We start from the raw sequence: 19745 nt of genomic DNA on the forward strand, positions 1-19745 counted from the left end.
GGGTGGACTTAGCTGGTCCTCCCCTCTCACCCCATCTCACCACCAGCCCCTACTGCTACTGTACTCACCCCGACTCTCTCTCTCCCTGTTGGATGAAAGAGGCATAACATGACTGAGAGTAACCTCGGTGCCTGCTTCTGTTAAGCCAATCATCATTACTTCCTGGTGTCTCTCCGCTCCTTCCCCCCCACCCACCAGCCTTCCCTGTATGGAGCCCAAACCTTTTCTTCTCTTGTTTTCTGTCTGAGCAGTGCCAAGTCTGTGGCCCAGCATGGTTCAGCCTTTTAACCAGTCTCTGCAGGCAGGATTATACAGTTTCAGAAGTTGTGTTACGCTCTCTTCCTTGTGTTGTTGCATTGTGTATTTAAGCTGCGCTACCAGAGCGCACTGAGAGATGTTTGACCCTCAGAAACCCCCAAACCTGCCAGTGGGTTTGAAAAGCATGCTGTATTTTAAAGATCACCAAAATAACATCATCTGTCAGCCAGAAGCTATAAAAACAGAAGAGAACGTGGATGTTTCACTCTCTGACTTTCCTTATGACATGCTGTTCTGACAGGCGTAAGAGCCACATTTAAGCTTAACATTGCGATATTTCATTAAAATCACTTTATGCTGCATGTTTAAAAAAATAAAAAATCTCCAAAACCAAACCATTTGCTATGACAAGGCTGTGTGAGAAGCTATTCAGGGACTTTTAAGCTGATGGAGCAGACTGGAGACAAGCATGGGAACAAATCGAAAATGTGATGTTGCACATTTTGATGCCAGGTTTTCTTTTTCAATTTTAGTTAAATAAGTGATTTTTCGACTCACGGTGTCATACTGCACAGGAGGCATTTTTTGTGTTCTCTCTACTTCTAGTCATGGTTGAGAGATGCAGGACTTTATATTGTTAGCCCACAGTGAAGATAAATGTGGAAAAATGCCCAGAAACTGCTTGTGCTCAGGTGTAGGGAGGTAGAACCTTGGTATACTTCCTTATGGACAGCTGTGGACACCACTGATGCATATTTGTTCTTATTATATTATTTTCTAGTCCATTTAGAGCAGGGGTGTCAAAGTCATTTCAGTTCAGGGGCCAAATACAGGCCAAATTGATCCGACGTGGGCCAAACTAGTAAAATCAGAGCATAATAACCAAGAAATAACCACAACTCCAAATGTTTGTCTTTGTTTCAGTGCAAAAAAGTAACATGTTCACATTTAATCAACTGTCTTCTTTAAAACATCATGAACAATCTGAAATTTCTTCAGAAAAATAAGTGCATTTTCAACAATATTATGCCTCAGTTTAGTTTGAAATTACACATCACAGTGTGTCTACAAAGGCACAAAACTTTTAGTCTTAAGTATTTCAAATTGAACGATATAGTATTTCACTTTATTAGTGCCTTTATTGTGTATTTCAGACTTTATTTGTTTTTAGTGCTTTTATTGTATATTTCTGATTTTATTTACAGCACTTTGTTTCAATCTGTAGTTGTTTAAAGTGCGATATAAATAAAGTTGGATTGGATTGGACTTTATGATGTCTTCTCTGTAATTTTCACCCTTTGTGGGCCGGATTGGACCCTCTGGTGGGCCAGTTTTGCCCCAAATACAACTTCTGATGATGAAATTGACATCACTTGCACCCAAGCAGACCCTTGAAGACTTGCAAATACAGAAATGATAAAAACTAGCCATAGAAAGAAGTGAGAATGTCTGGAAAAAAGGGAAAAAAGACAATGTCCCTGATTCTTGTCCATTGTGACTCTGAATATGTTCTAGAAATGCGATTATAAATCATGCAAGCCTTGTTTATCGTCCAGCATTGATCAAGTGGGATTCCAGTTTAATCTAAAGAACAGAAGAAATGCATTTACAGTTAAATAACTTGTAGTGAAATGAAGTCACACATTCCTTCATCACATTCCTTCCATTTATTACACTTCTTGGTATTAGAGAAATCTTTGTTTTCACAGACAATAGTAATGTTGAAGTGATATTCATAATCAGTCAGTTGATCGACAGCAAATGAATTAGCTGTAGTTTTAATCAAGAGATTTATAAAGAAAATGTGAGAATTTGGTGCCTTGTTTCTTTAATTTATGATTGTTAAATTGATCGCCGTGGGAATTTGGAATATTAGAGAAAGAAAAAAAGCAGTTTGAAGATGTTGATTTAGGTTCTGGGCATTTTTGTAATTGCCAACTTTAAACAGAATAAGCAACTAATTGAAAAGAAGAATCAAGGGATTAGTCATTACTAACACAACCCACAAAACTTAGACAACAAAGTCACACATCAAATATCAGATGAAGCGTCAAATAAATAATGCAAACATAATAGAAAATATAACACAAAGGCTCTGTTTTTTTGTTTAGTCTGCTACATGTTTATTGTTGTGGTTCTTCTTGCATTTTTTACATCGCAGCACAGTTCAACTTCCATATATGCACCATATAATCTTCTTCTCTTCCCTGGCTGTTCTTTTTTTCTTTCTTTACTTCCTGTCTCCCAGCTATGCATTTCCAGGAGTGGTTACGGTCGCTTCGCTCCAGCTCTGGCTTTAAAGGATCAGAATCGGAGGACTTCTGGAGTCTCCTGCCGTCTCCGCCTCTGTCCTCCTTCTCCCTGTCCTCCCTGTCTCTGTCTCCATCCTCTCTGCTGGGTTTGGGAGCTCTGGCCTCCCTCACCGCCTACTGGCTGGTGACCCGTCCTCGACCCATGCGTCCTCCCTGTGATCTACAAGCCCAGTCTGTAGCTGTCAATGTGAGTGAACACTATTGCTGTCGGCATCGTAATATTCTGACCGGTGTAAAAGGAGCACATCATCTTAGGGGTGTATGAATTGCCATTGATGCTGGTGTTTGTCGTAGGGAGATCCCAGCTGCAGGCGGTCGGCTCTTCTTCAAGATGACTCTCTGCTGGAGTTTTACTATGACGACACTAGGACGGCCTATGACATGTTCCAGAGAGGCCTGAGGATCGCAGGTAAAAGCAATGGGTGTACAGTATTCCAATTTAATTCAAACCTGCAGTGTTGAACTTTTGTCTCCTTCTTCTGGCTGTGAGACTAAACTCACGGTATGTTGCTCCCATCAGATACCACAAGAGATTCAGACACTTTGCAAAAAACCTAAGAAATGTCCATCTTCTTGGACACATCCAAGGTTTTTCCACCATACTTCTGGTTGTTGTAGCCACAGAAATCAGATTTAATGCAAAATACAAAATCATTTGCCTGTCACTGATAGTCTTAATCAGAACTGTGTTTTCCAAAGGCTTCAGTGTAACAAATGATCTTTTATATGTAAAAGTCCAGCACTCTAGCTTTAAAATGTTCCTTGACTTTATTGTGTAATCATCTTCAAGCAGAGAACAAAAAATGACTAATCAGTCTGATGTTCTTCTGTGAAAACCCTTTTAAATCCACAAAGGTTGCTTTGCTTCAACTCCAGTTTAAGGATTCCATTATATTCTCCTGATGGAGACAAACATTGATGCCCTTTAATCTCATGAAAGGAAATCCAGCCCCACGGCATCAACACAAAAGCGCGGTGTAGTTAGTAGAGGAAAAGCAATTTTTATGATCTTGACAAAAGCTGATTTTTGTAAGATTTAAAGTTACAGCACTGATTTACAGTTGGCATGAAAGAAATGACAAAAATTACATATCAACCACCATAAATAACGGATTGATATATCATCACATTAAAATTTAGATTTTAAACAATTGTATACTAAGCCTGGTAAATTGTAGTTAATTATCATAAGTTATTAATATTTATGTTGTATTATTACTTCAGTAACCTCTGGTGTTAATTACTCATAGCTACATAATTCCACAGTGTTGTCCATTCGTGTTTCTAGCTGTAGCAATGGAAAGAAAAGCTACTGTAAAACCAGAGAGATTATAGGGATACATGAGGATGCATGATGATAATAAAGTAAAAGCTTTAAAGTTCCCTTATTGTATCACGTGCTCCCAGAATGCCCCCTTCAGGAAGAAAACTGTCTCTGTGTCTGTGAATGACTGCATGGCAGCTGACATAGCTGTGAATGAGACTACGACTTTCTACCACTTCTAACTTTCTCTCTCTTCCATGGAAATATCTGAATTCACGGCACAGCTGTTGTCTTTGACTAATTTGTTTGCTGAGTTTGACAAACAACGTGCAGTTATTAAATCAGTAGCTTAGTGGTGCAGAGAAGCAGCTTGGGAAATGGCTCTGAAAGGACTGCTTGTTAAAATGAAGTGTTAATGGGCTACACTTCAGTCGTCTTTTCTGCCTCGTTCATTTGTCTGACACCAGAACCAGAAAAATATGTAAATGTGAGCAGTTTTATTGGGGTGTCGGCTGTATTAAAAGGCACTATATGAGAGCAAGAGAGCAGGAGCTGAGTTTAAGATGTACTAAATCGTAACAGCTGCTATCACTAAAGATTTTCCTGTTGTTGGGACGTTGCCATCCATAATAAAAATATCTGACTGCATCTTTAATTCTTCACATACTGAGAATACATGAAGACTCTTGTGTTCACTCTTGCAACCAAAACCAGAACATTTACTGTGCTTTGCTTGTGGTTGACACATTTAGAGCTAGCAGAAGCAGCTCTAGAGAGTAAATTAACTTGATGCCTTTTGAGGCAGTTGCAACTTCTGAATCTCTCAACTTGGAAGCAGCAGACAGTGAGGGAGCAGGATTATAAGTTTGAGCCGGACGACTTTTGGTTCTTCAGTTGGAACGTTGCAGTTCAGTAAAATTCTTATTGACTTGTAAAGCTGGGAGGCTTTTTAGTTGTCTAGTTGTGAGGGCAATTTAAGGATGGCAGCAGTAAAGCGCTTTACATCCTTACAGCTTTTATTTTATAATTCTCAGTTTGTAACAACCACTAAACACAATAAAAATAGATTTTCATCATGTGGGAACTCTAAAATTACATACTGGCAATTTTGACCCGCGGGCTGCATGTTTGACACCCATGCTCTAAGGCAAAAAGAAAGACACAATTATTCTCAATAGTGCATATGCTGATCTAACAACTGCTCTGTGTCCTTCAGGAAACGGCCCGTGTCTTGGCTTCAGGAAGCCCGGTCAGCCCTACCAGTGGATCTCCTACACTGAGGTCTGACATATTTGCACTGTTTGATCCCCCGGTCATCACAGCACGTTTGTGTACTTAGTTAATCTTCACTGTTTGCTGACGGAGCCTCTCCAATCCTTCAGGTGGCTCAGCAGGCACATATTCTGGGCTCTGGGCTGCTGGCTAAAGGCTGCCAGCCGAATTCGCAGCAATTCGTTGGGATATTTGCACAGAACAGGCCAGAGGTATGAACTCACGGCTGCCCTGCGGTGTGATGTTTGTGGTTAATTACCCGAGGATTTATTCCATGACTTTTAAGACATAAGTGGTTGTGTTCTCTAATTAAGGTTGTTGATCTTTAAACCTCTAAACAACCCTTCAGTTCAAAATTTTATTTTCCCTGCGCATCATTCACACATCTCCATAAAAGTGTGTGTCCTTGGAGTGCAGGATCGTATTTTGTAGGAATTTTGAAGATTAAAATATGATTGGGTTTTGCCTGTACTGAAAATGTGTTTGCCTGTATTTATATTGAGAGCAAAGTGCTGCTGGTGAATGTGGGTCTCCAGGGCAACTTAAACTGGAGCATGCCTGCTCCCAAACTCATTTTTTAAATTTGTTTATCCGTTAGCGAGGCTATTTCTGTCATTTCTGTGCTGACTGAAAGTGAAAGATAATTTTCTGCTCCATCAGAGCTCTTAACCTCTCATTAGACCAATCTACACTCTGAGAGTTTCCTGCTTGGAATAAAGTCTTTTTTTTTGTTTTGCAAATAGGAAATGCATGGTAAAGTAATTCATTATGTATAACCTCAATGTTAGATATCTAACTCCAGCACACAAGACTGGAAATGAGACTAATGGTGCTGCTTTGTCTCCCTCTGCTGGTGCTAGTGGATCATCTCAGAGCTGGCCTGCTACACCTACTCCATGGCGGTGGTGCCTCTGTACGACACACTGGGGCTGGAAGCAATGGTTCACATCCTCAACCTTGGTGAGAAAACCTGCATGTGGACAAAACAAAAGCATAGTTCTCTGCCAAAATAAATGTAACCTCCCAAATCGAATTAAATACCACTGAACTACCATGAGCAATACTCAGCCAGACTTCAGCTTTGTTTGGGAGACTGAGGGTCATGCAAACTGCATGCATTTTTGCAATTCCAAAAAAGAAAATATAGAAGAAAAATAGTGTTGAAAATGCCAGTAAAAGAAGACATCCTGACCTTTGTCTAGGTTACGAACATAAAAATACTCCATTACTGGTAAAAGCCTTGCTTTAATTAGCATTATTGGTGAAAGATCGAATAATTCTGTTATTATGTGGGCCTTGAGCAGTTATTTCAATGAAGCCATCTGTGCAGTTTAAAACAAAATTACTCTTTGGTGCATATACTAACTTTAAACATCTGAAACAAGCCTAGAGGTGCTTTGTAGATACAGATTTTTTTCCCTAAGTGAGCCAAAAAACAAGTGGAAAAAGGTTTTGTTCTTTTCATGTGTAAAATCTTTAATCCGTGGGGCAACCATCAAAGGAAAGATTACATTAAAGTAAAATTCGACCTTTCAGCCGCAAGGCAATTTAAAGTGCTTCACCTCAGACGAGGCATTTAGATAAGATATAAAAGAGAAACAGCAATATACAGACAGGTGACGAATTAAAGGAAAAGGCTGAACTCCCGACCCATGCAGTGAGGAGATCAGGTGAAGCTGTCATGTTGTAGGTGACCTTTTGATGTCACAGTTGAGGTGTACTTTTCCCTTTAGAGGGAAAAGAGTCACTGCAAATCAGTACAAAGTTGTTCTCAGTGTACCTTTATGTGATGAAACATGTCTATCCTGATGAGAGCGGTCTCTTCCATCAATAGTGCACACGGGGGCAGTTGTATGAGTTTGAATATTCTGTGACTTATGTACCACGACCTTTGCCGTCACCAGATCCTAACCTAACTGAACACTTATTTCAGATTTTGGACCAATGTGTTAAACAGCGCTCTCCACCCCCACACCAACAAGACATCAAATGTGGGAATATCTGTAGAAAGAATGATGTTCAGCCTCTCCAGAGAGAGTTGCAGAGACTTGAAGAATCAATGTTAAGGCTCACTGCAGCTGTACAGGTAGCTAGTGGTGGCCAGCACCTTACAAAGACACTTTATGTTGGATTTTCCTTTCATTTGTCACTCATGTGAATAGAACCGATTAAAATATGACTTAAAGTAAAAGAGCTTCAAAAAGTAAATCTACTTGCTTATTTCTCGTGTTTTGGGCCCTCAGTGCAGCCGTGTGATTTCAAGTCTGTTGGATTTATTGTACAAGGAGTCTGAGAAAATGTGTGAATTATGTTTTTTAAGTTTCTATGAGAGAAGCAGCCGTCCGAGCGTCATTAGTGCTGAGGGAGGCTATGTTTGGTGGTCCTTGGGCAGAAGGCTGTGCAGAAAACCACTGATTTCACACTCTGGTGAGAACATTCCTTCACAAACCTTCTGTGTCTCGATGCGTTTTAGCCGAGATCTCCCTGGTGATCTGTGACCGGGAGGAGAAGGCGGCATCTTTGTTGGAGAACAAGGAGAAAGGCATGATTCCCAACATCTCCTGCCTGGTTCTCTTTGACGACTTCAGCGAAGCCTTGGTGGAGAGGGCCGAGAAGTGCGAGGTGGACGTTTTGAAACTGGAGCAGCTCATGGTGAGCAGGGCGGAAGCACTAAATAACCATAATGCAGACTCATTCCTGTTGATCCCCTTTAATCGAGTCATCAATAACGACGTGCAAATTGATATGCATGACTCCTCTCTGTCCACATCCTAGGAGCTGGGCAGGCAGAACCTCAAAGATCCTGTGGTGAGTTTATCGTCTCTCAGCTGCGACGTTACCGCATCAAACTGATTCAAGTAAATAGCTAATCTCCCTCTAAATGCCATCATGACAGCTTTATCGCTGGTCCTGTCCCGTAAGATATCAACACTCACTTGTAAACAGGGCTTAAATTAAGAGTGGAGGAAGCGCGTTGTCATATTCTCATATTTTATTGCTGCCTGCTGTAGCCGCCCCAGCCTCAGGATCTGGCCGTGGTCTGCTTCACCAGTGGAACCACAGGTATCGTCTGATCTCATAAGTCTCTCCGTAATTATCCTTCGCTCACATCATTAGAGAAATGTCCTTCAGTGCCCACTAACAACCTCTCTTTATGGCACTGCTGTAGTTTCCTTTGCTGTGCAGGGTACTGCAATAATGTCTTGTTTATTTATCCAGGGAAGCCCAAGGGAGCCATGATCACCCACGGCAACATCGCCTCCAACACTTCCTCTGTCATTAAGATCCTGGAGGTCTGTCTACACTTCCACCTCCTTGTCTAATTGAGAACAGCCTCTCAGCTCCCATCACTTCTCATCTGTGTGTCTCAAAACTGTCCCTCTCCCTGCTGTGTCTAATGGTATGATTAATTGGATGTTTGATTGCCCCTGTCGCTGCGAGGTACTTTAACTAATTGCCCCTGTATGAAGACTCTGCTATCTAACTGCTGTTGATAAAGCCGTGCAGCGTGTTTGATTGCCGCCTGAGCGTAATCTCTCCCTTGTGCTTTGCTCATTTTATCCCTCGCTTCCTCGAAGGGTTCGTTTGTGATCCGACAGGAGGATGTGTCGATCTCTTACCTGCCGCTTGCCCACATGTTTGAGAGGATGATTCAGGTAGTTGATTGTCTTCTCTGGGGTGTTTTTTCCCCCTCTGCGTGTAAACTAAATCAATCAATGACATCTTATTTCTATCACAGGTCTCCATGTTCTGCCATGGGGCCCGAGTAGGATTCTACCAAGGGGACATTTCTCTACTTATGGATGACATTAAAACTCTCAAACCTACTTTTTTTCCCGTCGTGCCTCGTCTGCTCAACCGCATCTATGACAAGGTCAGCAAATACATTTTTATATCATTTAAAGCCGCTGCCTTAACTATTGGTTTTCAACGTTTTTGTGCATTTTCACTGATTTCTCTACAGATCCTGGGCTCTGTGACCTCTCCGTTCCGACGGGCTTTGCTTCACTACGCCGTGAGGAGGAAGCAAGCGGAGCTCAGCAGCGGAGTCGTGCGTAACAACAGTCTGTGGGACAAACTGGTCTTCAACAGGATCCAGGTCAGTTACCGAAAGCTCCAGCTGGTCTTCTGCCTGGATCCTACTTTCCCTTGTTGCTCAATTGTTGCTTTTTCTTAATAACTGCTCTCTGTTGCTTTGCAGAGCTGTATCATCATATGTAAGCTGCTCATCCATATGTTTGCTCTCCAAATAACGACTAAGGCATGAGTAGCATCTTTAAAAAACAACAACCAACAAAACAACTAATTGGTTTTCAGTCATAAGTGACATATTTTGTGTTATTCCCCGACTTTACCTTTGTCCCTGTCTGTGTTTTGTGCTACTGAACACAGTGGTACATTCAGACCATCAGCCCTGCAAATAGTCAACAAAATCTCTGTCCAAACTTTACAAGAGAAGCACAACTATTCCAGCAATCAATGCCAAAATCACTCGGAGCATATTGGCCCTGTGGGAGTGTATTGGAGAGGCATGCACACGGGCAAACGAGAACTGAAAGATTTTGGCTTGGTGTGATCAATACAGATGGGAGAATGTGACCGAAGTTGATAATGGTTAAAATGGAAAATAACTTGTATCCACAGTATGATTGTATTTGAACTATTTTGCACAAATACTTGCATGTGTTACTTCTGTTTCAGTCCAACTTAGGAGGTAATCTACGCTTCGCCCTGACTGCTTCAGCGCCCATCTCCACCACGGTGCTGTCCTTCCTCAGAGCCACTCTGGGCTGCCTCATATTTGAGGGTTATGGACAGACGGAGTGCACTGCAGGCTGCACTTTCTCTATGCCGGGGGACTGGAGCACAGGTGAGGAATGATCCGGTTTATCTTTTTTTTTTCCTCGTTCCTGTGTCCTCCTGTCCTCAGCAGCCGTGTGGATGTGTCTTTGTCAGGTCACGTTGGTGCTCCTTTGCCCTGCGCCATGGTGAAGCTGGTCGACATCCCTGACATGAACTACTATGCTAAAAACGGAGAGGGAGAGGTGAGCCGGTGTAAAGATGCAATCATAATTTACATGTTACCGAACAGCGTGGAGCCTGCTGACAGTTCTTACTGCTTTATCCTGTTAGATTTGTATTCGTGGCCCCAGTGTGTTCAGGGGCTACCTGAGGGACCCTGAACGGACAGCTGAGGCCTTGGACAGCGATGGCTGGCTGCACTCTGGGGACGTGGGCCAGTGGCTTCCAGTAAGATGAGACAGAATAAACAGCCCAGAGGTGATGCAAATATCATTTACTTTAGGTGAGCAAATGTTAATTTTTTTCACTTTCTGTCCGACTGCCCATCAGAATGGGACGCTACGCATCATTGACAGAAAGAAGCACATCTTCAAGCTGTCGCAGGGAGAGTACATCGCTCCGGAGAAGATAGAGAATGTCTACATGCGTTGTGTTCCTGTTCTCCAGGTGTTTGTGCACGGAGATAGTTTACAGGTACAGTTCATTATACAAACTAATTCCTGTTCAGTAAATCTGTATGCAAAATATGTGCCTACATACGTGTTGTATGTTTGATTTTCTTTTCTCTTTCTCGTTCCCAGTCTTATCTCATAGGCATAGTTGTGCCTGACCCCGAGGTGTTTGTGGACTGGGCTAAAGATCGGGGATTTGTGGGGTCACACGAGGAACTGTGTCAAAATCCTGTATGTCAGATTCCTCAGTTTGAAACATTTTTGAATAATTGTTTAAAACTATCTACTTTGAAGTAGATCTGAAAAAAAATGGTTGTTTGTCTTCAGGATGTAAAGAACGCAGTATTAGAGGACATGAAAGCTGTGGGGAAGGAAGCAGGACTCAAATCATTTGAGCAGGTGAGCAATCTTTGCCAACGCTAATCTCCGTTCAAATTTACAACCTCTAAAGTGGCCAATAGTAACCTTTCCTGTGATCTTTGTGTCTTGTTTTCTGTCGTTTCAGGTAAAGGATCTTTACTTGCATCCGGAGACGTTCACTGTCGCCAACGGCCTTCTCACGCCCACCTTGAAAAGCAAACGTACCGACATCCGCAGAGTCTTTCAGGAACAGATATCTAGCATGTACAGCAAGACGCCAATTTAACTCCACACAGTAATTTTACACACAACACCTGAAAGTGTCCAATAAGAGAAAAAATCCGACCTGGGAGATGAAATGAAACATTCTGAAGTGCCTCATCTAAAATCTACAACTGAATATATTTTGGAATGTGGCTATTATGTTTTAAAGAAATTTTAACTCATGTCCACCAGTGACCAATTCTTACGCATCCATTGATCAGCTGCAACACTGAAAGCACCTGGCTCAGACATTAGAAGCATATCTTTTAAGCCCTGTCGGTTACAAAGGGCAGCTTCTGTGAATCTGATTTATTTTTTAGCGCTACCACAGATGCTCTGTTGGATTGACATCTCAACAGTTTGGTGATTAAGTCAGCACGTTGAACTTGTCATGTTCCTCAACTCCTGAACAATGTTTGTGGTGTTGCATTGTCCTTAAAGAGGGGTCATCATGGCCACTCTGACCAGTCTATGGCTCTGCAGGTAGCTGTGATGTCTGTGTTTTGTAGCTCTTGTATCGCAGGCTGCATTAAGGTTTCAGCAGTTTGTGCTATCGTAGCTCTTCTGTGGAATCGGACCACAATGACCCTGTCACTGATTTACTGGTTGTCGTTCCTTGGACCACTTGGACCCACTGCGTACTTGGAACACCCCACAAGACTTGCTTAAAATGTGCTGACCTAGCCTCAGATTCCTCTGATTGACATTTTTTTTCCGCCTTCCACCACATAAACTTCAACAAGTGACTGTTAAATTGCTGTCTAATATATCCGACTCCTTGACAGGTGCTATTGTAATGAGAAAATCAATGTCAATCACTTCACCGGTCAATTGGTTTGATGCGGCTGATCAGTGTACACCGATCAGCCACATCAATATGACCGCTGAAGGGTGAAGTGAATAACATCGATCATCTTGTTGTAATGCAATGTTCTGCTGGGAAACCTTGAGTCCTGACATTCATGTGGATGTTTGACATGTACCACCCACCTAAACATTACAGGTCAAGCAACCCCCCCACTCTGCATGGCAACAGCAGTCCTTGATGCCGGTTGCCACCCTCAGCAGGACAATGCACCCCGACACACCGTAAGAACTGCTCATGAGTGGCCCGGGGAACATGACAGAGCTAAGATATTCACTCGGGTTCCACACTGCTCAGATCCAAATCTTATTGAACATCTGTGGGATGTGCCAGGAAAAGCCTGATCTAGGAAGGTCTCAGAATTCACTGAAACAGGACGTCCTCAGAGGTCCTGTGTCCATGCCCCACTGGGTCAGAGATTAGCAGCATAAAGGGACCAACACAATGTTAGGCAGGTGGTCATAATGTTACGCCTGATCGGTGTATATGTAACGTCTTCACATGAACACTAAGAGGACGATCCAAACTGTTTTAATTGTTGTCCTCTCCACTAATTCAACGCTGTGATTCACTGGAGAATTTTACGGGAACATAAATTATTGTTTAGTTGTATAGTGGAGAAACACAGAAGTTACTAGAAAGTCTCCTTCAGAAGCATCGATACTTTTACACTGCACTGCTATTTTCCCAAGTAAGGATTTTTAAAGGGACTCTTACAGCATTTTGGATGTTGTTTCTCATTTGAATTGCATTAATTGTAGGCTTGTATAATACAGCTGTTGGATGATTTAAGCTTTTGAAGAACATGTTAGCTCATTGGTCACATGGTTTTCTAACTGGTTCCAAGGCATTTCATAAACCACTTCAGCTTAACTTAAACTTTTAGGAATAGTGAGCGTTTCAACCTGCAGTGATTTGGAAAAATAAAGCTGAACTGTAAATATTGCTTATATTAAGATTTGCCAACAGGACACTACTAATGCCAGTGAAGCAAAAGAACAGAAATAAAGAATAGTAACAGATGACTCGTTGATTGACATGTTTCAATTCATGATACACTTGAACTCCTGCAGTAACCTGGAGGACTATAGAGGATTTTAAGCTGAAACTCATCAAGGCAACAACAAAATCAAAAAAGTTACTGGTTGCTGTTCTCATAGTTTATTTACTTGATTGATTTTACCTTGAGAAGACAGCTGAAAACATGCGATATATACACTTAAAAGCCTAAATGAAAACCCGCTCTAATGCTACTAAGTTCACTTAGTTGTTAAAAAAAAAAAAAATCAACCATTAATACAATTTAAAGTCTCGTTTAGAAAAGCACCTTCATTAATACAGTTAATTACATGTAACTCATTCTGCATTGCAGAACACAACACAAAGACAGGCAACAGACTAAGCACTTTCTTCAACTATTTCCATATCAAAAAGATCAAAGAATAAATAACTGAGTTGATGTTATGACACCTTAAAACAATCACTAATGTGACATGGGAACAATCAGTGTGTGTACATTACCATGTAGTGTGTTCATCATACTGAGGCTCTACCTGATAGAAGGTGGAAACAAAGGAGTGCATTGACAGTATGATTTGGTCCAAAATCAAAGAAGCCAATAAATTTCGGTTTCCAACCCTGGTGTCAAGGGTACAGTGGAAGGACTTTATAGAGAGCCAACAATGTGTGAGGTTCTTTGCTAACACACACTCAAACCAACAATAGAACAAAGGATGGATGGCGTGAACAAAAGGAAAGCACGTGTCATGATCAGTATTATCCACTAGAGGGAGCACCAGCCTGTTTTTTTTTTTGGAGACAGCAACTGGTTATCACTGCAGCCTGAGTAGTCGACCTTTCAACATCGCTGCACAGACATAGTGTCCCTTTACACAATTCAGTTTTCATGTTACATCCAAAGTCAGGACAAGGCAGGCACATTATCATCTTTCAAGTCCCAAAAAAGCCCTCACACAGCATGGCACAGAGCTTCAAGATAACCAGAAAAAAGGCCAAAATGCCGAAATACATTTTTTTTTGTCGATAACCTACAGTAAATTACGTAACATTCAGCCTGTAGGGTTTGTATTGTCAAAGTTGGGTAATAAAAAACGACGTTTCACAGATTGCTGGTGATGTGGCTGATGTGACTAATAAAAACATTTCCTTGCTAACTTCCTACTTTAGGAACAAACGCGTATAGATATCTCTGAAATCACAAAGTGTAACCCTGTTAATTAGTTCTGACGAGATCTATTTGATTCCTTTGCTAAAAAAAAGACAACATATTGGCTTATAATGTTGCACTTGGCTGATGGCTTAGTTAATGTGGCATTCAGCTGCTTTGAGCTGCAGAGCGTCTTTATAGAGAGAATGAAAGATTAGGGTGTAGTGCAAGAGGAATGGGGGGGGTGATGAGGCCGCAAGGAAACAAACTGATAATCAGGTTAAGGCCATTGCTGTCCGTTTGAACTCCGGAGGAGCTTGAGTGCAGTCCATTCAGAGAAGCATGAAAAGAGCCCTTCCCGGTTTTCAGCTTTCCTCCCTCAGTCGTCGGCGACAATGGACAGAGCACGCAACTCGCTGAGCTTGGCCTCGGTCTCCCTCTCCCTCTGCTCATCAGTCAGCCCTGCCTGGTCGATCTGGTCTGTTAACTCGCTGAAGATCTTGTACATTTCAGTAAAATAGACCACCTGGTGGGCAGGAAAGAAAAAAAAAGACAGTCTGGGAAAGCAGAACAAAAAAAATCTTGTCTGTCTTCTGACAAAAACTGGACAGGGTCAATCCACAGACCTTTCTTAGATGTCTCTTAGGGGAAAAAAAAACTCCAAATTCATATCCAAACTCCGCTCCACTCACACAGTCTAATCTTGCTTTTACTTACACAAGTCTGAAGCTGCTCGTCTCAACCCTGCTAATGAGAAGTGATTTGAGAGGAGAAGAGGGAGCCCACAGATATCAAACAACTCTGACAAAGCCCCAAAACCCAGCACTTCAGTGGGTAGTGACCCTGCTTTTCTCTCCCAATCTGAACAAGAGATAGAGAGTGTTCACTGAAAGCTTTCTTGACACTTCCCACCCCTGCTTCTTCCCCTTAGTTCATGAGTCAGGCTCCCTAGAGAGTTGCTTTGATGATTAATAGACTTTAATCACATTACAAGACTCCAGAAGAGTGGGCTGAGAATGAAAGTACTGGGAAATACAACCCCTTGAAACCCACACACATCTCAATATTTATTCATGCAGCAATGCATATGATGCCATGCTCTTTAGGGGGCATCACTGGTGTCTCTGAAATTTCATGTGTGTTCAAATGCAGGCCGAACCAGCAAGTACAACTAAGGTACCAGCAGGAGAAAAAATACTTATTCACTTAAAGGGTCACAACAGACTAAGAACTGCTTGAAGAACTCTGTCATAAGCAGCCTGGACACTGTCAGACAAAAGGAAAAAAACTCAAGTTTCTACACCACCTTGTATAAGCCTTTTTCAGTTCTCAGTCTTTGCATGTTTATACCAATATTTGCCACCTAAACCACATGAGTGGGCCATAAGTATTGGGTTTCTGCTGTTTGTGGGGGTAAAGCGGATATTTTTTTTCCAAAAGTGGCTTGTTGAAAGAGCCATCGGAAATGTCCATATGACCAGTGATGATAATGTACACCAGATCAGTGTCTAGGTTCCATCTGCAGCAAAGACTACCATTACAATTAGTCGAGTCACCGCGAGGAGTAAACGCAGCCTCACACAGCTTTGACCACCTACGGTACAAAAAAGGAGCCTTTGGGTAAAACAGAGCTTTAATTTACATGACTTTTGTCTGGGCATTTTAACATGCCATAGTCCCAGCTGCTTAATATTTATACAGAGAAGTTACACTCTGACCTCTGAAAATAATGAATAATTTAAGTTGCATTCTATGCAGCAAGTCCTTAAACAGTGTGTCCACTGTTTAAGAATCAACCGACAATAGATAATCTCTAAATGCTTTTTTTTTTTTTGTTTTAAATGAAGACAATGTCTCAATTCATCAACATCTGTACAGGTGGACAGGTCAGGCTGTGTCTCCCGCTGACAGTTGCTGGACAGAACTCATAGCTGAAGGCTCAAAACAAAGACAGCCTTTGTGCCTTTTTGCTGCTGCTGCTGCTGCTGAGAGCTGAGCAGCAACGAGCGGCTGGGAGAGAAAGGAACAGAGGATGAAACTGAGCACATACAACAAGGCTGGGGATGAGGTCTACTGGTCCACTGACCACCCACATATAGCTGTGTGTATGTAAGTGTGAAAACGCTCATTCATGTGTGTACACGAGTGAAGATAATGTAGACAGAATACAATAGCTAGTGTGACTAAGAGCAGCTCTTGCCCAATTCAAAGCCAGGTAAAAGGTAAAAAATATGATCAGATCTCTTAAAAAAGAAAAACCTGAGCTCAGGTTTGTAGAAACATTGTTGGGTATACTTGACTGCTCTGTTTGCTAATTTTAAGTTCAAAGTGCATCACAGAACTCGATAATTGTCATTAGGTCGGAGATAATCTAGTTTACTCATTAGTAGTGTGCCGGTGACTGTCCCAAAGAGGAAATGACAAGGACAAGCAGCTCTGGGGTGGGGGAAGGGGACATGGTGGCGCTAACTTGAGACACCCGGTGGCTTTAAGAGAAGTTTCAGGTTAGAGGACTGCTTGCAGGACTGCAGTGGAGCCAGACAGATGAGGCCTTCCTGGACTAAACACAGTAGTGTAGGCCGTCACTGGGAGTTAATCACATTAGAACTGTATGCAGGGAGACAGACTGCCTGGGTTATACACGCCCTTCATCAGACACTTTATGCAATGTTTAACCAATACTCAGAGGGTGTAACAGCACACTGTTTGGAGGGCGTGTGCATGCAGCTGTGTGTGTGTGTGTGTGTGTGTGTGTGTGTGTGGTGGTGGGGGGGTTTAAACCTGCGCTCGGATGAGAGCCTCAAAGCTGGGCTGGAAGTAGTCGATGCGGCTGTGGTAGAACTTGGGCATCTCGTCCAGCAGCTGCTTGTTCTTGGCCTCGAAGTCTTCCTTGACTGGTCGGAGCTCCTCTCTTGCCTGGGTTGAATGGGAAAAAAAGAAATAAACAAACAGCTCACCGATGGCCCCTGTCAGTTCTAAAGTTAGAGAGCGTCCTTTCATTTCCCCAATGGAAGTCGGTGTGATAATGACACTACACATCAAAGACTTTTCCACATGCACAAGGAGTTACAGATTAAGAGAAAAACAAATACCAGCAAAGACAAACAAGTTAGGTTTAAGTTAATTCATTACTTGAGCCATCATTAGTGTTCTTTTTCTTATTGTTCAGAAAGATATTTGCCTAATTCCCACGGAGAAGCAGTGCAAAAAAAAAAGGCTGTAATCACGACCACAGTGAGGAGGAGTGGGTAATGTGGGCAGACTTGGCTGTGAGTGGACTCCAGCACCACTGATCTGTGTGTGAATGTATTAGTGGGTAGTCTACTGTAGGCATGGAGTTATGGAATGCACAATGAATAAGTGTGAGAGGGTGAGAATTTTTATGATGAGGAGGGGGGGGCGGGGGGTTGCTATATTCAAACTGCAACATATTGTTTATCTGCTGCATTATGGTATGCGGTCTCTTCACCTTAGTTAGTTTTCTTTACACATGCCAGTTGAAATGCCACACAAGTGTTTTGTCAGGATCATTTCTTTAAGTGGACAGGGAAAGGGCAGGGATGTGGGGGCCTCTTCAAGGCTTTGTTCCCCTGACAGTGCTTTTCTCAATGTGTGTGGGTGGCTCACCATGTGAGGATGTGTTAGAGGCAATAGCATAGGCAACACTGCAGCACTATCTGTGAATGTGTGTGCTTCTGTAGTGGCCTCGTCGTGTGTGTATGTGTGTGTCTACAATTCTCAATTACGTGCCTGTAGATGTGCAGCAGTGCCTTTTTGAAAAGACACTACTTGAGAGCCTGGTAGCTTGCGTGGGTGAAGGAACGCACATGTACAGTATGCATGTGCTCAACTATTTTTGTTCATATCCAGTCAGCATTTGTGTCTTTTTCCACTTATTGTGCTCTATTCACAATACATGCAACATGTAAGAGCAAGTGAACTCTGCTCCCCTGCAGTAAGAGGGAGCATTCGAGTGGACGAACACGTGCACCAATGCAAGCTTTTAACTGACAGTACCTGATGTAGTTTGACCATAACGGGCCCGGTTTTTTCTTTCTCCTCGTATTTCTCCACTTTTGATTGCAACCGTTTGTAGTCCTGCAGCGCCTGTTCTCGACGTTTCACTGCCATGTTAAGGCTGGGGAAGACACCGCTGTACCTGAAATAATCCAGCACACAGAAGACTTTAAACATACCTAATGCAACCAGGGCAGTGTGCACATGCAAAAAAAAAAAACAAAACAGACACTCGCCAGCATATTCATATGGAGAATAACAACAACGCACATGTTTCGGAGAGGAAATTAAGCTTTTGCAAACACTGAAGCAGCTTTTCCCTGCTCTATGAAATTTGTAGACATGCATTCTGCATTGCATCGCATCTTAATAAGAGTCATTATGATGTAATAAAATTCATCTCTTAAACATCTTCTTGTAGAGGTACTCTCAAACCCCTGAGGACAGCTCTGCATTAAGCTTCCTCTAATCTATTATCTAATTACTGTAGTTCAGAATGGCATAAAACAATTCATTTTGTGACAATTATCATATTCCAAATGAAAATATATTCTTGCAACAAGAATCCTAGTCTTCAGCACTAAAAATAGGAAAACATTCATCTGTAACTTAGCAACAGGAGTCTGAGCTTCATCCTGGGACTTGTTGCACTGGTTTTGTGGCTGCATTTAATGGGAAGCAGGAATACTATATACTGTAAATATCAAAACTCATATTATTTAAGGAAAAATAAAGTAAAAATTGCAGAAGACAGTATCTAAGCTATGATATTAAAGTATTTTCAAATGTACGCCGCATCAGTATTTATCATGCAGTAAATATCCAACATCATTTCTTTAAACTGAGGTAGCTGAGCTCTGTTTTCATTAGTTTCAAAAGGCTTAGAATACACACAAAAAAAACATTAAATAGGGATGTAAGAGGAAAGTACAATGTCAGCAAGCTTTGAAATAAATCCCAGTAGGTATCAAATTTGCAAACCGAGAATTATTATTATTATTATTATTATTATTTTTGGCCTTTCTAATATGTAAACAAAAAAAACCACAGTGACAGTGCAGTCTACCAAATTATTCACCCAGGTGCCTGCTACATGTGAGTCAGAAATAAAAACAATCGTAATGAAGAATTAGATATAGCTTTTTATTTAAATGATTCATTTAAAGCATCTTATCAACTGTGTAGGCACATTACTACAATAGTTTATTATGTGCGCCTTTGCCCATAGCGTTATTAGCCACAAAATGTGTGGGCTTCATGATTTACGTTCCTCTCTATGCCAACCCTTGCCCTGCTCTGTGCAGCAGATGAGGGAACCACCGAGAACCTGTTAACTGACTGTGAAATCCTAGATTACAACTGTGTCGTCCTGTGCACCTTACCAGAGGCCAGGAGAGAGGGGGTGGGGGGCGGGGAAAGTTATTGAGCTATGGCTCTGTCTTAGACAAGCAGGGATTGTTTCCGACAGGAAGTTAAGCAAGGAGTGGTCTTG

General features: G+C 41.9%; 2 protein-coding genes across 2 annotated transcripts in view; one reads left to right on the forward strand and one right to left on the reverse strand.

Annotated features, from left to right (window-relative positions):
* The window catches only part of acsl2 (acyl-CoA synthetase long chain family member 2), a 30768-nt gene extending 17674 nt beyond the window's left edge, over nt 1-13094 (forward strand). Inside the window, exons 2-20 of the mRNA XM_023285554.3 lie at nt 2507-2757; nt 2865-2979; nt 5051-5115; nt 5217-5318; nt 5967-6066; nt 7580-7758; nt 7882-7914; nt 8118-8169; nt 8326-8399; nt 8685-8762; nt 8846-8980; nt 9071-9205; nt 9808-9976; nt 10063-10151; nt 10240-10356; nt 10459-10602; nt 10710-10811; nt 10908-10979; nt 11086-13094. Of these exons, the coding sequence (XP_023141322.2) occupies nt 2509-2757; nt 2865-2979; nt 5051-5115; nt 5217-5318; nt 5967-6066; nt 7580-7758; nt 7882-7914; nt 8118-8169; nt 8326-8399; nt 8685-8762; nt 8846-8980; nt 9071-9205; nt 9808-9976; nt 10063-10151; nt 10240-10356; nt 10459-10602; nt 10710-10811; nt 10908-10979; nt 11086-11226 (2151 nt within the window). The 5' untranslated portion in view covers nt 2507-2508 and the 3' untranslated portion in view covers nt 11227-13094. The remainder of the gene's footprint in view (nt 1-2506; nt 2758-2864; nt 2980-5050; nt 5116-5216; nt 5319-5966; nt 6067-7579; nt 7759-7881; nt 7915-8117; nt 8170-8325; nt 8400-8684; nt 8763-8845; nt 8981-9070; nt 9206-9807; nt 9977-10062; nt 10152-10239; nt 10357-10458; nt 10603-10709; nt 10812-10907; nt 10980-11085) is intronic.
* Nucleotides 13095-13214: 120 nt separating this feature from the next.
* Nucleotides 13215-19745, reverse strand: part of bin3 (bridging integrator 3) — a 31447-nt gene continuing 24916 nt past the window's right edge. Inside the window, exons 7-9 of the mRNA XM_023285574.3 lie at nt 18254-18395; nt 17018-17152; nt 13215-14762 (exon numbers count right to left, since the gene is read on the reverse strand). Coding sequence (XP_023141342.1) covers nt 14616-14762; nt 17018-17152; nt 18254-18395 — 424 coding nt within the window. The 3' untranslated portion in view covers nt 13215-14615. The remainder of the gene's footprint in view (nt 14763-17017; nt 17153-18253; nt 18396-19745) is intronic.

The sequence above is a fragment of the Amphiprion ocellaris genome, chromosome 6, assembly GCF_022539595.1.
Source record: "Amphiprion ocellaris isolate individual 3 ecotype Okinawa chromosome 6, ASM2253959v1, whole genome shotgun sequence".
In the NCBI taxonomy this organism is placed as follows: domain Eukaryota; kingdom Metazoa; phylum Chordata; class Actinopteri; family Pomacentridae; genus Amphiprion; species Amphiprion ocellaris.